Source organism: Stylophora pistillata, chromosome 6 (genome assembly GCF_964205215.1).
Source record: "Stylophora pistillata chromosome 6, jaStyPist1.2, whole genome shotgun sequence".
NCBI lineage: Eukaryota > Metazoa > Cnidaria > Anthozoa > Scleractinia > Pocilloporidae > Stylophora > Stylophora pistillata.
Window position 1 is genome coordinate 6,061,154 of NC_142524.1, and position 17,275 is coordinate 6,078,428.

At 39.1% G+C, this 17,275-nt stretch overlaps 1 protein-coding gene across 1 annotated transcript; it reads left to right on the plus strand.

The window, feature by feature from the left end:
• The first annotated feature begins 9,012 nt into the window (after window positions 1–9,012).
• Window positions 9,013–15,723, plus strand: LOC148727943 (uncharacterized). The gene is made up of 6 exons (XM_088763063.1): window positions 9,013–9,157; window positions 9,675–10,821; window positions 11,742–11,786; window positions 12,057–12,232; window positions 13,235–13,571; window positions 15,160–15,723. Exons 2-6 carry the CDS (start codon window positions 10,482–10,484, stop codon window positions 15,201–15,203), a joined length of 942 nt encoding a protein of 313 aa, XP_088619189.1. The 5' UTR covers window positions 9,013–9,157; window positions 9,675–10,481; the 3' UTR covers window positions 15,204–15,723.
• Window positions 15,724–17,275: the final 1,552 nt, after the last annotated feature.

Below are 17,275 nucleotides of genomic sequence, written 5' to 3' on the forward strand. Positions count from 1 at the left end.
TGCTGTCACCTTTCTCTTACTAAACCCTTTACACCCCAGCATCGGTATGCCTTTTCACCCTACTGTTCTCTATACTTTACACCCCAGCATCAGTATGCATTTTCACCATACTGTGCTCTATACTTTACACCCCAGCATCAGTATGCATTTTCACCATACTGTTCTCTACACTTTACACCCCAGCATCAGTATGCATTTTCACCTTACTGTTCTCTATGTTATGATATGTAAATCCTTCAGGAAATCAACATTTGCTTTTCTTCGACAAGACCGTTCTTGAATGTCGATCAGCTGATCTTTCTTATGTAACACTTAAAGGTTATGTAACCCTCGAATGTTATGTAACTTTCTGGACTGGTTATGTAATCGCTTCGTACATTCCAATCTAGTTCTCGAGTTACACGAGTGAACATTGAGATAAGTTAGCCGTCATGTTGTTGTTATATCGATAGCTCTAAAGGTAACCTGCCTCTCCAGTAATTAAAGTTTGTGTTCAAAGAAGCTTACTGGACTCAGACTCCCTATCTTGCTCTCTCGCGTCATAAAGGACAAAACTCTCTATACTTTACACCTCAGCATCAGTATGCAATTTCACCCTATTGTTCTCTATAGTTCTATACTTTACACCCCAGCATCAGTATGCCTTTTTACCCTACTGTTCTCTATAGTTCTATACTTTACACCCCAGCATCAGTATGCCTTTTCACCTTACTGTTCTCTATACGTTACACCCCAGCATCAGTATGCCTTTTCACCCTACTGTTCTCTATAGTTCTATACTTTACGCCCCAGCATCAGTATGCCTTTTCACCTTACTGTTCTCTATACGTTACACCCCAGCATCAGTATGCCTTTTCACCCTACTGTTCTCTATAGTTCTATACTTTACACCCCAACATCAGTATGCCTTTTCACCTTACTGTTCTCTATATTTTACACCCCAGCATCAGTATGCATTTTCACCATACTGTTCTCTATACTTTACACCCCAGCATCAGTATGCATTTTCACCATACTGTTCTCTATAGTTCTATACTTTACACCCCAGCATCAGTATGCATTTTCACCATACTGTTCTCTATACTTTACACCCCAGTATCAGTATGCATTTTCACCATACTGTTCTCTATAGGTCTATACTTTACACCCCAGCATCAGTATGCATTTTCACCATACTGTTCTCTATACTTTACACCTCAGCATCAGTATGCAATTTCACCCTATTGTTCTCTATAGTTCTATACTTTACACCCCAGCATCAGTATGCCTTTTTACCCTACTGTTCTCTATAGTTCTATACTTTACACCCCAGCATCAGTATGCCTTTTCACCTTACTGTTCTCTATACGTTACACCCCAGCATCAGTATGCCTTTTCACCCTACTGTTCTCTATAGTTCTATACTTTACACCCCAACATCAGTATGCCTTTTCACCTTACTGTTCTCTATATTTAACACCCCAGCATCAGTATGCATTTTCACCATACTGTTCTCTATACTTTACACCCCAGCATCAGTATGCATTTTCACCATACTGTTCTCTATACTTTACACCCCAGCATCAGTATGCATATTCACCATACTGTTCTCTATAGTTCTATACTTTACACCCCAGCATCAGTATGCATTTTCACCATACTGTTCTCTATACTTTACACCCCAGCATCAGTATGCATTTTCACATACTGTTCTCTATACTTTACACCCCAGCATCAGTATGCCTTTTCACCATACTGTTCTCTATACTTTACACCCCAGCATCAGTATGCATTTTCACCATACTGTTCTCTATACTTTACACCCCAGCATCAGTATGCATTTTCACCATACTGTTCTCTATAGTTCTATACTTTACACCCCAGCATCAGTATGCATTTTCACCATACTGTTCTCTATACTTTACACCCCAGCATCAGTATGCATTTTCACCATACTGTTCTCTATAGGTCTATACTTTACACCCCAGCATCAGTATGCATTTTCACCATACTGTTCTCTATACTTTACACCCCAGCATCAGTATGCCTTTTCACCCTACTGTTCTCTATACTTTACACCCCAGCATCGGTATGCATTTTCACCATACTGTTCTCTATACTTTACACCCCAGCATCAGTATGCATTTTCACCATACTGTTCTCTATACTTTACACCCCAGCATCAGTATGCCTTTTCACCCTACTGTTCTCTATACTTTACACCCCAGCATCGGTATGCATTTTCACCATACTGTTCTCTATACTTTACACCCCAGCATCAGTATGCATTTTCTACATACTCTTCTCTATTCTTAAATACAGCCTGGCATCGGTTTGCATTTCCTCCATACTGTTCTCTGTACAAGATGCTGACAAGGAGAGTTTGTGAAACACTTAGGAGCTTGTTTAGCTGATGATCAGTTCCTTTATCCTTCTGATTTAAAAGTTTGATTGAGGCTGATATTGTTAGGAGAAATTAGATGCTAGTCACTCTTGGGGGCAAAAAAGAGTTTTCAAAACGATCACCCGTAATGCAGGCAAAAAATTGGTTACTTGCAGTAAATGATGCAAGAGTAAAACCTAAATGCATAACTGAGAAGAAAAACTGTGCAGATCCACCATTCATTATCATTTTTTCCTGCAGAGGCATAGGCTTTTCTCTCATTAAGATGGAAAAGCCCTGGGAACGAGGTTACGAAACATGTTCATCCAATCATTTCATCAAAAGGGCACCAATTTTATTATGAAATCCGGAATGCTTGATTGTTCAGATCTTCGTTTTGATATTGCGCCATACAACAAGAAAATCAATGATTTTGCGAATGCGGAGGACAATTTCATCGGAATCGTTAGATTGTTGTTGTTTTTTTTGTCAGACACTGACAAAAACATTGTTACTTTGTAAAATCGCTCGCCATTGAAATGGTTGCCGTTACTGAAAATAAAACTAAACAGAATTTATGTTAGCGCTAACTCGCCGAAAACGCTTCAAATTGGCCTGAGACGCTAGGAATCAACAAAGAAAACAACAAGGCAAGACATTTTTTCTCTCTTAAGGCAAACCGATAACATTCCATACAAACCTTTAGAAATATAAAACGTTGCGCAACACGGTAAGAGTCACGTCTGCTTTTCTAGTAGTGAGCTTGGGCTGCCTGTGGGCTTCGTGGGTTCGCCTGGGCAATAGTTAAATAAAAGCGAGTCGTCTAATTTCGCTGGAAGCGGCGACCTAGCGATAAAATCAGTGTTTGTAAACATCGTTTACTCCGCGATTTTGAATTCTCAGGTGGGTTACTGCTGTACACCCGTACCCCGTTCGCCGTTCCCCGTTCGCCATTCCACGTTCGCCGTTCCCCGTTCTCCGTTCTTCATTCCCCATTCCTCATTCCCCGTTCCCCGTTCCCCGTTCCTTATTCTCCGTTCCCCGTTCCTTATTCTCCGTTCCCCGTTACCAATTTTAGTAACATCCCTATAAATTCGCTCAAAGTGGATGTATTCCTCTAAAAATCAAATGCAAGAATTTAGCTCCTAAAGGTTTGTAAACAAATAGCGCCACACCAGGAGACTATCTCGCCTCCTGTAACCGCAAACCAATGAGAAGACGAGACCTCCTGGCGTCAATGACAACAGATCAAGATTTTCCCGCGGAAAGTATCGCGTAGCAGTCACGTTTTTTTATCTTGCTCTGTTGCCCGTTTAGAAATGGACAAAGTCGGCGAAGGAAAACCCGCGGCAGAAAGGGTAAATCTGTCGCATTCTTCTTTTTCTCCATCGGTTTCGTCAGATTCCGACGAAGAATCTGTTTACAACCTTCTGTGGTGTTGACTTTAATTTCTAAGCTGCTAGCCCCATGGATAATCGAATGCTGCCGATCTTCAGCAGATGCCGAGCTTGTCGAAGGCTCCTGGCCAAACCAAGAGCCTTTGTCGCTTTCAGCAAGGACTGTTTTTTTGTTGGTTTTTTTTTTTACAAAATGCTGCCATTTCTCTCTTCCACTCCTCTCTAATTTTGAGTTATATTTTTTATCCATGAGAAAAGACTTTCCACGAGCAGATAACTTCCACGTGTGAATTTTGTCAAGTGCGCGATGTAAACAAAATCTGCAAACGACATGAAATTGCCGCGAACATTCCCCCGGGGGGTTTGTCCATTTACGAGATTATGACACCTTCCTGATTTATTAACTTTTATTTGAAAATACGTTTTTCTAAATAAGTCGGACGCTTTTTGAGATTTTTAAATTTTTTTTTCTGTAAACGTTAGTTAAAATGTCTAACTTCAATCTAGTCCAAAAAAAAAAAAAAACATTTTTTTCGGCCTCTGAAGGTAGGAAGTAACCTTAACATGACGTCATGCAAGAATGACTGCCGATGCCTGAGCAAACACAGTTGGGCATGTAAAAACAGAAATTAAGTAAACGCCTTAGGATTTCTAAACTAATCACTGCTTTATAATGACAAACGTATATGTTTCTGTCTGTTCTCACAATGTTCAATAGTTTTTCAATCGAAAATTTTTTAAGGGCTTTCTCAGTTATTGCCGCTATACTTTGGAACAGTTTGCAGTGGCGGATCCAGGGGGAGGGACCGGGGTTTCCGGACGCCCCCCTATCACACCCGACGCTTACAACTTTGAGAATGAAATTCTTACATCGACAGGATCGTATATCACTTTTTAACTGGCTGATTTTTTTAATTAATGAATCCAAGAAAACGATAAGCGGCCAAGAAATTATAACTCGCAACCGCGACTGGTGGAAGGGGGTGTGGGGAGTATTGGGGAGAAGTAATTTGCCTCAAAAGAGTCCAACAGTCCTTTCTGAACCAAAGTTTAGACCCCCCTAATCAAAAATTCCTGGATCCGCCCCTGATTTGCCTATTTACATTAGATCAATCGATGATGTAAATAAGTTTAAATCTAAATTGATGACCTTTCTTTTTAAGCGAGTTTATGAACTATCTTAGGTTCTCCATTTTGTAATTTTGTTATTATGTATATATATATAGATATATATATATATATGTATATGATTTTAGTCCCTTTTGAAGCGTTGTAAAGGGCTTAGCACTGAAAAGTATAGGCGCTATATAAATTTTTTATTGTTAGTAGTAGTAGTATTAATCGAACATACCTTATCAGACAATGGAGAGATCCGTATGATGCACGATCCTCGCAGTAGAGAGCGCTATTTATGCAATAACGAAAATCAGACCTGAAAAAAATCAGGCCTGTACGGGATTCGAACCACTGACCTCTGCGATACTAGTGGAGCGCTCTACCAATTGAGCTAACAAGCCAACTGGGAGCAGGCCGTTAAGTTGATTCGTAATAAACCCGTGATGATAAATCAGATACGATGAATATATGAACTTCATATATTTTGAACTGCGGTTATAGATACGTATGATGCACGATCCGCGCAGTAGAGAGCCGTACTTATGCAATAGCGAAAATCAGACTCGAAAAAAAATCAGTATCTGATTCATCGTATCTGATTTATCATCACGGGTTTATTACGAATCAACTTAACGGCCTGCTACCAGTTGGCTTGTTAGCTCAATTGGTAGAGCGCTGTACTAGTATCGCAGAGGTCAGTGGTTCGAATCCCGTACAGGCCTGATTTTTTTCAGGTCTGATTTTCGCTATTGCATAAATAGCGCTCTCTACTGCGAGGATCGTTCATCATACGTATCTATAACCGCAGTTCAAAATATATAAACTTCATATATTCATCGTAACCAAATGGAGAGATCGTAATGGGGTGAGTGATAAAGAGGCCAACGAATTTAGTGAAGAAAAGTTTAGCAGCCGGGCTTAAAAAAGACAGCCGAATTTCGAGTTCTTTCAGCCATGGCTCAAGATGGAGATTTATGGCACTAGCCAAGCCGTCTACTAAAAGTCCGGAAAAATCAAGTTGGAAAACGTTTTCCGTATTACTACATTTTATTCAGTTAATTTTTCCAGTCATCCGTTAGAAATTCGCTCTCTCTGTTTTATCTTTAACTCAAAGTGTTTCATTGTGAGCGAGGTTACGAATGAAACACAGAGACAGTTGTGGTTCAGGATTAAAAAGCGAATATGTAGGCAGTTTGTTCTAAATGCTGAATGACAAGGAAAAGTTTGGCAACTTGCCATATTTTACTCTACTTGATCACGGCAAATTAAAGATGATTAAACCTTTTACACATTTGATTAAACTGTTGCATTATTTATCTAATCAAATACAACTGTCTACACATTTTTTTTTCCCAGAGTCATTTGAAAAGAAAACATTAATTTCCATTGCAGCAATGGTATGACCAATCTTTTTAGTGCGCATTGTCTATTATGAATGATAATAGCAAGCATAGTCATTTTTTAAAGGAGATCATGACAAATCAAGAATAATTGAATAACATTTCGTGGGAAGATTTTTTTCTGACAAAGTATTAATTTGTTTTGTGCCGACCGGAGTTTTACTCATTCAAACAGGTGCGTCTACAGCGAACATGACTGACTCATTATTAAGCTGTGGCGCCGTATAACAAACGGTAAACAAGTCTAGCCACTCACGAAATTCAACTGATTATAAATTTATTTTTCAATCGACGTCAATCTCGGCGTTGCTCTTTTGTTTGCTTCCAAAAAGGGTCCCGGAACGCACTATAACTCTCTTCCCTTTGAGTCTCGATGTTTTTCCTCAATCTGGTCTCTTATGACACTGAGACTATCCTGAGGAAACAAACACTAAAAAAAAACGCTTTAAAATAATCACCCCGAAACCAGTGTCCGAACTAATACGTGTTTTCTCTCTACATCACCAGACGACGTTGGAGTTGTTGATATGTTGGCCGTTTTCCTGATATGAGCCGAGGTAACGTTTACTTTCAGAACATGTTGAAGAATGCCTTTTCTGCATAAAATTCCACGTACTAAAAAAACTTAGCGTTATTTCCAATTTCAGAATGATGTAGAGTAGGAGCGAAGGATCGATGACTTAAATAAAAGATGATAAAGAAACGAAATATTTCAATATGTTGCATTTTGTCTACTTTCTAAGGAATTGTCGCCCGAGCGTCGATTGTAATTCAGTATTATACAAGGGTTTTGCTTTTTTTCTGCCAAGTCCCTGCTGCTTTCAGTTTGTTTGCCTTTCGCTCCTAGCACAAGGAAAGATTTTAATTATCCCAACTTGCACAAAGTACAATTTTTTTCTCGATTTTTCTTATCACGCCCACAGCTTGTTACTAAGTCCCCTTTTGCCTTGAGAAAAGAGGTAAGGCTCCAAACACCTTTTTTTTTCCCAATTGCCTTTGGAGGTGCATTCATCAATTTTTTTATTTTTTTAGGTTTAACCTTGCCGTATGAGTTATTTGCTATGAATCGTCGCAACAACATAGGGACGTTGAGGCCATATTTTCATTATCAGACTTGTCTATGTCTCTTGTGAATAAAAAGCCAACAAAAATAACTGAAATTAGATGAGTTTTTCTGGTTCTTATTCTATCAATGGTGTCCTAACCGCGAACAAAATTAATTAATTTTTCCGTGGGCTATTCATTATGTTATTGAAACACTAGCACAATCATTTGCGCAACAGCGAAAACTACCACTTACTCATTTCATGTTCCTGATTTGCTTAACTTAAGATAAGAAGAAAAAAAATATTTGGAGTGTCGAGCGGCTTAGAATGATTTTGATGTGTCCTTGACATTCCTTTCTAGCTTGCGAAGGTGTTCTAGGAATCTGTCGGTAAAAGTTCCTTCATTGCCTGCTGATTGAATCAGCAGGTTTCGGCATATTGTTTCAAGTAAAGAAACTCAAAAGTTGTCCCCAACGGAATTAACATTGCAATACTTCCTGCCTAAATACAGCCAGGTGGTTACCATCGTTGGTAACATCATTGTAAAAGATGAAACGAATTTATTTGATGTTGGTGCCGAATGAAAGCTGGTTGATATGTTTGGTGTAAGAAAAAAACACAAAAGGGACTTGCTTTTTCACAGCGTAGCACCCTTTTGAAATGTAACCAACAATTCGAAATGGGTTTTATGCGTTTAGTGATTCTTTAACGGGAAAAATGCTTCCAAACACCCAACGCACAAAACACAGAAAATAAACTTGCACGACATTGAAAACAATGGCAAATGCATATAAGTCTGAGCTAATCAGACATCCATTTCCGAAAAAGTTAAACCGCGAACAAAAACAGGACACAGTCAACGAAACGTGATGTTGTTGATCGTTCTTTCTCGTATGCGTTCGTGAAAGTCGTTTTCAAGTAAACCATGGTGGCCAAGGCAACGAGAAAGTGGTGAAAGAAAACTACTTAACGAGTAGAACAATAGCTCAGCACGCGTGTTATCAAGTTCCGGTGCATATCCCAACTGTTCCTGGGAAAATGACATCGGAAATTATCAAATTAAAAATTTGACGGCGGTGTGAGAACAGGCAACTGGTCCAACTGGGGAATTGCCGAAGTGCTTCCACTTCGAACCACTCAACGCTGTTCACAAGTAATGCCGAAGTTGGGGTTTGGCGCCCTGAAAAACGGCTAACAAAATCAGCCATTCGCGAAATTATTAAGGAAAATACTAACTCGTTTTTTTATCGACATTTTCCTCTGCGTTATCATCTTTCTTGACCCCCGATTTTTGCGCGAATATTTTTAAAATCGGGGTCAGGAATAGGATAGTTTAAGTCACGTCTTACGCCAGTATTTCAGCCGAGGTTTAATAAAATATTTTAGCTTCGGTAGAATTTTAACCCAGGGGGGTTCTGAAAATAAAAACTATCGCAATTGAACATAAATAATTTAAATAATGAACGGTATGATAACTTCATTTCACTACTATACTGAACTTGCTATTAATGAGTGATAAAAACATGGAACTGTTTAGAAACGAAGAAACCGTACGCCTTTAGAGAGCACTATTTTCAGTTGGTATTTATCTTACGGCTAATTTGTTTATAGATTTATTTAGTATTTATTTTGAACAGTATCGTTGTTGACATTGTTCGTGAACATATTTCGTTTCTTGGAAATAATTCATAACTTCGATCACAGATCCTTGTGGGGAATATATTTCAATGTCAATGTGTTCCGGTCGTGGTTTTTATGAAAACTCAACAGCAAAGCGATAATCGTTCATTAGCAGTGTCTTTCCACGAGGATTCAGCCAGAACACACTAATCTAAGGTATGTTACATTTTGTCTTGAATACTCAAGGAAAGACAAATTAATAGTTTCCCTTCTCTCGAAAGTCTTTTTGACGGAAATAAGTTTCTCCATGTTTTAAAGAAATAACCATTTCCCTGTCCTAAAGCTTTGGTTTCTCTACATAGAGACGCCCAGCAAATTTTTCACACCACGCTTAGATTCTCGTGGTTCCAGTCAATTTGAAAAGTGTCCATTGATACATAATTGCTTGTCGTCAGATCTTTAACAATACAGATAGTCCACCAGATTTTTGACTGAATTTCAGATTCTAAAATTAGATTGGTTGGGAAATGTTCTGAAGACAAAGGGAATGGCCGGAACTTTTTCAACGCTAACCTTGCTTAATGCATCACTTTGCAACCGAGAACTTGGCTTTTTTCTGCCCCTGAAAATAGGTTTTCTGAGGCTCTAAAAATCCCACATTGATAAGCAATTCGGTGTTCCACTAAGGCACAAATTTATCCTCATATCAAATACTTCTTGCTCTCTTTCCCAGATAAAGCGTCAATATGAGATTACTGCTCGTTCTGGCTATTGTCTTGATCAACACCGTGCTTTTCACATCGGCTGGCAAGAAAAATAAATGTGGCCCCATGGTTAAGGAACACAACTGCGAGTGCAAGGCCAACTCAGAGGAAAAGTTTGGCAACTTGCCATATTTTACTGTACTTGATCACGGCAAATGAAAGATGATTAAACCTTTTACACTTTTGATTAAACTGTTGCATTATTTATCTAATCAAATACGACTGTCTGCACATTGTTTTTCGCAGAGTCATTTGAAAAGAAAACATTAATTTCCATTGCAGCGATGGCATGACCAATCTGTTTCATGCGCATTGTCATATTATGAATGATAATAGCAAGCATTGTCATTTTTTAAAGGTGGTCATGACAAATCAAGAATAAATGAATTACATTTCGTGGGAAGATTTTTTTCTGACACTGTATTAATTTGTTTTGTGCCGACCGGAGTTTTACTCATTCAAACAGGTGCGTCTACAGCGAACATGACTGACTCATTATTAAATTTTTTGCAATGTTGTTCTTGTTGCACTGTTTTAAACTAATCTATGACGAACCATCTCATGTTTTATCTCAAGCTAGTAAGAGGGTTTTTTGGTCATGAATCTTAACACGTATGTTTTCAGTCTCGAGTCTAATTTTCGCATTGACTCACCTGTTTAATATAAACACAGCTGTTTACATTATGAATACTACATGCAGTCTAAAACCGTGTGTTTCCCCTGCTGAATCATTGTGCCGGAGTTAATCCTGTGAGTCACAGTTGTACCGTGCCGCGATGAAACGTTTTTCCCAAATTCTTTGTCTGGCCTTTTTGGTGACGCAAACAAGAAGCCAAAATTGCGTCGAGGAGACGTTAGATTGCGACGACCCTGTTCCAACCATTTACAAGCTGGGGGACCAATCGTGCGCCTGCAACAATGCAGGTCAAGCTGGAGCTCTGAAATTCTTCAACGGCAAGGTGCAAGTTTGCTTAGGAGACGAGTGGAAGACCTTTCAGTTTGAAGAGGACAGTGAATACGGAACCAAGACAAACCCTGGTTCATCTTGTAAAGATATCAAGGATAAAGCTGCTGGGAAACAGCTCAGCAATGGAGTCTTCTGGATGAAACTGCATGGTATTGTAAAGATCTAGACTTATTGAACTTTCAGATTCGGAAATCAAGTAGAAGTGCTTACAATCTTTTTGAAAGATTAGTGGCACTGAAGTATAGGGAATCGTAATATAAAAGGAAACATTGATTAGTGTGGTTTTTTTCATAGATTCATGCTTCATATCGCGTAAGGCCAACACCCGAGCTTTTTGTGGGTTTCATGGGTATTTAGATGAATTGAACCTGCCTTTCTGACCCACTCCTTTCGGTGCGCTTCACTGCATCAGTGTAAATTCAAAACTGGGTTTTTTAGATTTGTGAGTGCTAATATATAAAAGTTCCATGAGAGTGAAGTTAGTATCAGAGCAGCTGCCAGTTCACTCTTAATTGCCTCATACTACGCCTTAGCAAGATTCTGACTCAGTCCAGTTTAAGAATTCTTTTTCAGATTATTCAAGTTTTCGAGATTTTGCACTCTCTACGTGAGTTAAGCACTTAATCAGGAGGTATCTAATTTGTCAGCTCGAAATCCATAAGCCGGGAAAGAGGTTTACAGCACGACATAGTTTGAGTGGAGTATCAATATTGATAAGGCTCCAGAAGCATTACTGTTACTCTTCATCGGCGACTAGATAAACTAAGCTGCATTGCAATACCCCATTTCCGAATTACCCTTAGCCTCATTTTCAAAACGAGTCCTGGTGCTCATCCTTTCATATGATAATAAGTTTTCATTCACATGCAAATTAAACTCATTTTCATTGAGCACCAGGCCTCGTTTTGAAAAAGAGGCCAAGGGTAATTCGGAAATGGGCTATTGTTAAAGAGTAATTTAACATTTTGCGATCGTTTGTAATGAATGCATCATGATGAGCCCTGATGCATTCTGTCGCGACTAATTTTTCATTTCCTTTGGCATAATTCAGTTTTTTTTTTCCCTACAGGCGTTTCGGATGCTTTTCCAGTTTTTTGCGACATGGACGCAGGAGGTGATGGGATTCTAGTTTCCTTAAATTAGTCGTAAAATAATCGGTGATAAAGACTGAGGACGATAATCATAGAATCCTCGAGGATTACAGAAAAAATCAGAGGGTTTTGATAAATATTAACACCACATCTTAATACTACTAAACACTTTTATATCATAACACTGTTCAAAGAAGACGATAACATTTATTTGATTTCTGAAAACTCAGGGCTCAAATTCAATATCGCAAAAACGACCTACTGGTCACATACCTCATGTTATTCTTCACCAGGTTGGACCTTGGTGTTCAAGGTAGTGAGTGGTGTTGATAAGAAGGTCTGGGACACGTATAACTCGAATAGTACCTCTTCCGAGTTAGTCCAGGCTGCTCTTGATGTCACAGACTATCATAAAGATCACTACAAAAACAGAGTGGTGTTGAACTGGAGTAACTTCAACCCATCTAAGGTTATATAGTTGAAAGTTTACAAATACATGGCTTAAACTCCCGGTTAGCTCAATTGGTTAGAGCGCCGGATTGTGTTGTGCGGGAGGTCGAGGGTTCGAGCCCCGGCCGGACCAATACTTAAAATAACTGAGGAGAATTTGCTACCTTTCTGTGATATCAAGAAATGGATAGATATTCTAGTCTTCTCGGACAAGGACGAATAAACAGTAGGCCCCAGTCTCCTGCAGGGTTAGGGGTAGGAGTCGTTAATTTCCCACGCACGAGATTGCTGTGTGGTGGATGTCCCCCCCTGGGGTGGGATGGGTGGGTTTACTGGGCCCGCAGTAATATTGGCACAAGCTGTTGCGGTGTCCCTGCCTGTCGGCGAATCTTATAAATTAAATTAATTAATTAACTATATAACAGGCTCAAATAAGATTCAAGACTAATGCGAATCAATCTGCAATACCCAAACAGTTCCCTGACTTTGCTAATAATCCCACACGCGTCTAAATATGAAAACTTTATTTTTACACTCGCTTTACTTTTGAATAACTGCAATGATCCTCGCTTGGGAAAGTGCTCGCTCTTCGGAATCGAAAATGTCTGTGTGAAAATATATGAGCATATCTTAGTGCCAAAGGAAGGCTTTTGTTTATATTTATCAAGCCTCAAAATTCATTCCGAAGAACACTCAAGGCGCATCGCTTTTCCTATCACTAAAATATCATAGCGATACTGAAAAGCCCAATTTTCGCTTAAACTTTTAATTCTGACATTTCAATCAAGCGCTTTCAACCCCTAAACGATTTTGTTTAAAATTATAATCGTGTATTTTCTGAGTTAAGCTTTATAAAATAGTTAATTATTTTGAATTCTGAACTGAACGAAGTTCATTCATTTACTCTTTCGTTCATTTGTGCACCTATCCATTCATTTAAATTTTCTTTCAATCCCTACATCGCGTCATGCACTCATTTATTTCACCGATTCGTATTAATTCTTTCACCATTTACATACAGGCAAAAGTGGTCCTCTACGAAGATGGAGCCGCTCAAAAGGAACTCCTTTTTAACTCACTTGGAACGGACAAACTCAATTGGTTCTCAAAGGGCAAACTCCTTTCCTCCTCGTGGTCTGATATCTGGTTCGTACCACAAAACTACTTTTCGATTCAGGGAGGATGCAGTGACGGAAATTGTCGGAGTTTTTTCATCAACCATAGCTATAATGGGTGTCCTTTGGATGCCGGATGGATGGGAACTGCTGGCGTGTGGTGCTCGTGGGAAACCAGTTCTGACCACTCCAAAAGTGTCTTGTACAGCAAACTATCGACATATACCAACTGGAATTTTAAAAGTAAGGACTCTAAACTAATTATTTTGTAATTTTTTAGCTTGTCTGACCAGGTGACCATCTCAGAGGGGCCTAACAACTCGAGACGTTTCAAATACAAAGCTTATCTAATTACTGGTGTACCCTGGTTAACCATTTTGTTTGGATAAAGGCTGATAGTTTCGAAAGAAACTGGTTGGGGCTGCGTCGGTGGGAGTAACGAAATAATTTGGATATATCAACAAAGTCAGTTGAAGTGGTAAATTGGCCACCGTAACGATTACAAAAGCTGACGTTTCGAGCGTTAGCTCTTCGAGCGTTAGTCCTTCGAGCGTTAGCCCTTCGAGATTTAGCCCTTTGTTTGGAGCTTTCTTTAAAGGGTTATACGGTTTTAAAACTAAGTGAGCATAACACTCATGAGACAACTTGATTCTAACAGCCTGAAAGCAAGCACATCACTTAGCCATTTGCTCTTGCGCAAACGTTTGACCGCTGAGTGGGGCCAGAAGGTTCATACAAGCGAACTTTTACGTACCCGGGACGGCGCGTCAGTTTACAAGCACAGAAACTTTGCCGAACATTTTGTACAGTAAAAAGGAGTTGGATGAGATCAAAACAAGAAGCTGAAAAACGAGGGATTAAAATGGAGAATAAGATCCTTGCAATGTTTACTTTAAGCTTAACTCCTCACTGAGGTGATAAAAGAAATGGAGTGTGTGTTCCCTTTAATGGTCAAGAATTGGTTGATATCTAACAAGTCTATGACAATCATAATAGCTGCCCGTTCGTGAGAAGGCGATCACGACACCGAGAAAAATCTTTTGAGAATTTTTTATCTCTCGTCTTGTCACAAGCATGGAACGAAAGAATACAAACTTCCTTAGACCGATACGAGAAACTGAAACCTACACTCAGGGTTCCGCACTCCGATGTTGTACCACTGAGCCATCGTGTCATGCCATCACTGATCGAGTTAATATCTGCTACTATTCCTGCTCACTACTAAGATTAGCAATCAAAATAGGCGCAGTATGATTTCTTTAAGATCCTGAATAGGAAAAGTTTGTGGGAATTTTTATCTCTACCGTGTGAAATCATCATGAAAAGACATATCTTTTTCAGGATGAGTGGATATTTTTGCGGGAACAATTAAATAATGACTGGTAACTTAATGTAGCCGTTCTCAGGAAGCAACAACGTGAATTCACCAAAACTTGCGTGGTCTGAGAACGGAAATCTGAACGGCAAATTTTTTATTCAAGTTTTGATTTAAAACTCGACGCTTCTTCATAAACGTTATGTTGAAGTTGAGCTGTGGCGCCGTATAACAGACGGTAAACAAGTCTAGCCACTCACGAAATTCAAACTAAATTTATAAATAAATTTACCAATCGACGTCCATCTCGGCGTTGCTCTTTTGTTTGCTTCCAAAAAAGGTCCCGGAACGCACTATAAGTCTCTTCCTTTTGAGTCTCGATGTTTTCCCTCAATTTGGTCACTTATGACACTGAGACTGTCCTGAGGAAACAAACACTAAAAAAAAAAACGCTTTAAAATAATCACCCCGAAACCAGTGTCCGAACTAATACGTGTGTTCTCTCTACTTCACCAGACAACGTTGGAGTTGCTGATGTGTTGGCCGTTTTTTTGATATGAGCCGAAGTAACGTTTGCCTTCAGAACATGTTGAAGAACGCCTTTTCTGCATAAAATTCCATGTACTAAAAAAACTTAGTGTTATTCTCGCTTCTTGGAGCGAAGGATTGATGACTTAATAAAAGATGATAAAGAAACGAAATATTTCAATATGTTGCATTTTGTCTACTTTCTAAGGAATTGTCGCCCGAGCGTCGATTGTAATTCAGTATTATACAAGGGTTTTGCTTTTTTCTGCCAAGTCCCTGCTGCTTTCAGTTTGTTTGCCTTTCGCTCCTAGCACAAGGAAAGATTTAATTATCTCAACTTGCACAAAGTACAATTTTTTTCTCGATTTTTCTTTTCACGCCCATAGCTTGTTACTAAGTTGCCTTTTGCCTTGAGAAAAGAGGTAAGGCTCCAAAGACCTTTTTTTCCCCAATTGCCTTTGGCGGTGCATTTATCCATTTTTTAATTTTTTTAGGTTTAACCTTGCCGTATGAGTTATTTGCTATGAATCGTCGCAACAACATAGGGACATTGTGGCCATATTTTCATTATCAGACTATGTCTCTTGTGAATAAAAAACCAACAAAAATAACTGAAATTAGTTGAGTTTTTCTGGTTCTTATTCTATCAATGGTGTCCTAACCGCGAACAAAATTAATTCACTTTTCCGTGGGCTATTCATTATGTTATTGAAACACTAGCACAATCATTTGCGCAACAGCGAAAACTACCACCTACTCATTTCATGTTCCTGATTTGCTCAACTTAAGATAAGAAGAAAAAAGATTCTCTCTTGTCTAGTTATTTCCATTATGACCTTAAACAATAATAGACTGGAATAGGGCTTTCGATGTAAGAAAGGAATTCTTACCTGCGAAAAGTGTCGTTGTTGTAACTGGATGCATGGTTCATTGCGTAACTTGGTATATTGGTTCAAAAACGTACACACAAAGCTTGTTAATTGGTTATTTATTTGGAGTGTCGAGCGGCTTAGAATGATTTTGATGTGTCCTTGACATTCCTTTCTAGCTTGCGAAGGTGTTCTAGGAATCTGTCGCTAAGAGTTCCTTCATTGCCTGCTGATTGAATCAGCAGGTTTCCGCATATTGTTTCAAGTAAAGAAACTCAAAAGTTGTCCACAACGGAATTAACATTGCAATACTTCCTGCCTAAATACAGCTAGGTGGTTACCATCGTTGGTAACATCATTGTAAAAGATGAAACTAATTTATTTGATATTCGTGCCGAATGAAAGCTGGCTGATATGTTTGGTGTAAGAAAAAAACACAAAAGGGACTTGCTTTCTCATAGCGTAGCACCCTTTTGAAATGTAACCAACAATTCGAAATGGGTTTTATACGTTTACTGATCCTTCAACGGGAAAAATGCTTCCAAACACCTAACGCACAAAATAAAGAAAACAAACTTGCATGACCTTGAAAACAATGGCAAATGCACATACGTCTGAGCTAATCAGACATCCATTTCCGAAAAAGTTAAACCGCGAACAAAAACAGAACTCAGTCAACGAAACGTGATGTTGTTGATCGTTCTTTCGCGTATGCGTTCGTGAAAGTCGTTTTCAAGTAAACCATGGTGGCCAAGGCAACGAGAAAGTGGCGAAACAAAAATGTTTAACGAGTAGAACAATAACTCAGCACGCGTGTTATCAAGTTCCGGTGTGAGAACAGGAATCCCAATTAGTCCAACTAACGAATTGTCGAGGTGCTTCCACTTCGAACCACTCAACGCTGTTCACTAGTAATACCGAAGTTGGGGTTTGGCGCCCTGAAAAACGGCTAACAAAGCAGCCATTCGCGAAATTATTAAGAAAAATACTAACTCGTTTTTTTTATCGACATTTTCCTCTGCGTTATCGTCTTTCTTGATCCCCGAGTTTTGCGCGAATACTTTTTAAAACCGGGCCAGAAATAGGCTAGTTTAAGTCACGTTTTACGCCAGTATTTCAGCCGAGGTTTAATAAAATTGAATGAAAAAAGGTGGATAGTTTCGAAAGAAACTGTTTGGGGCTGCGTCGGTGGGAGTAACGAAATAATTTGGATATATTCGTTAGAGCGTTAGCCC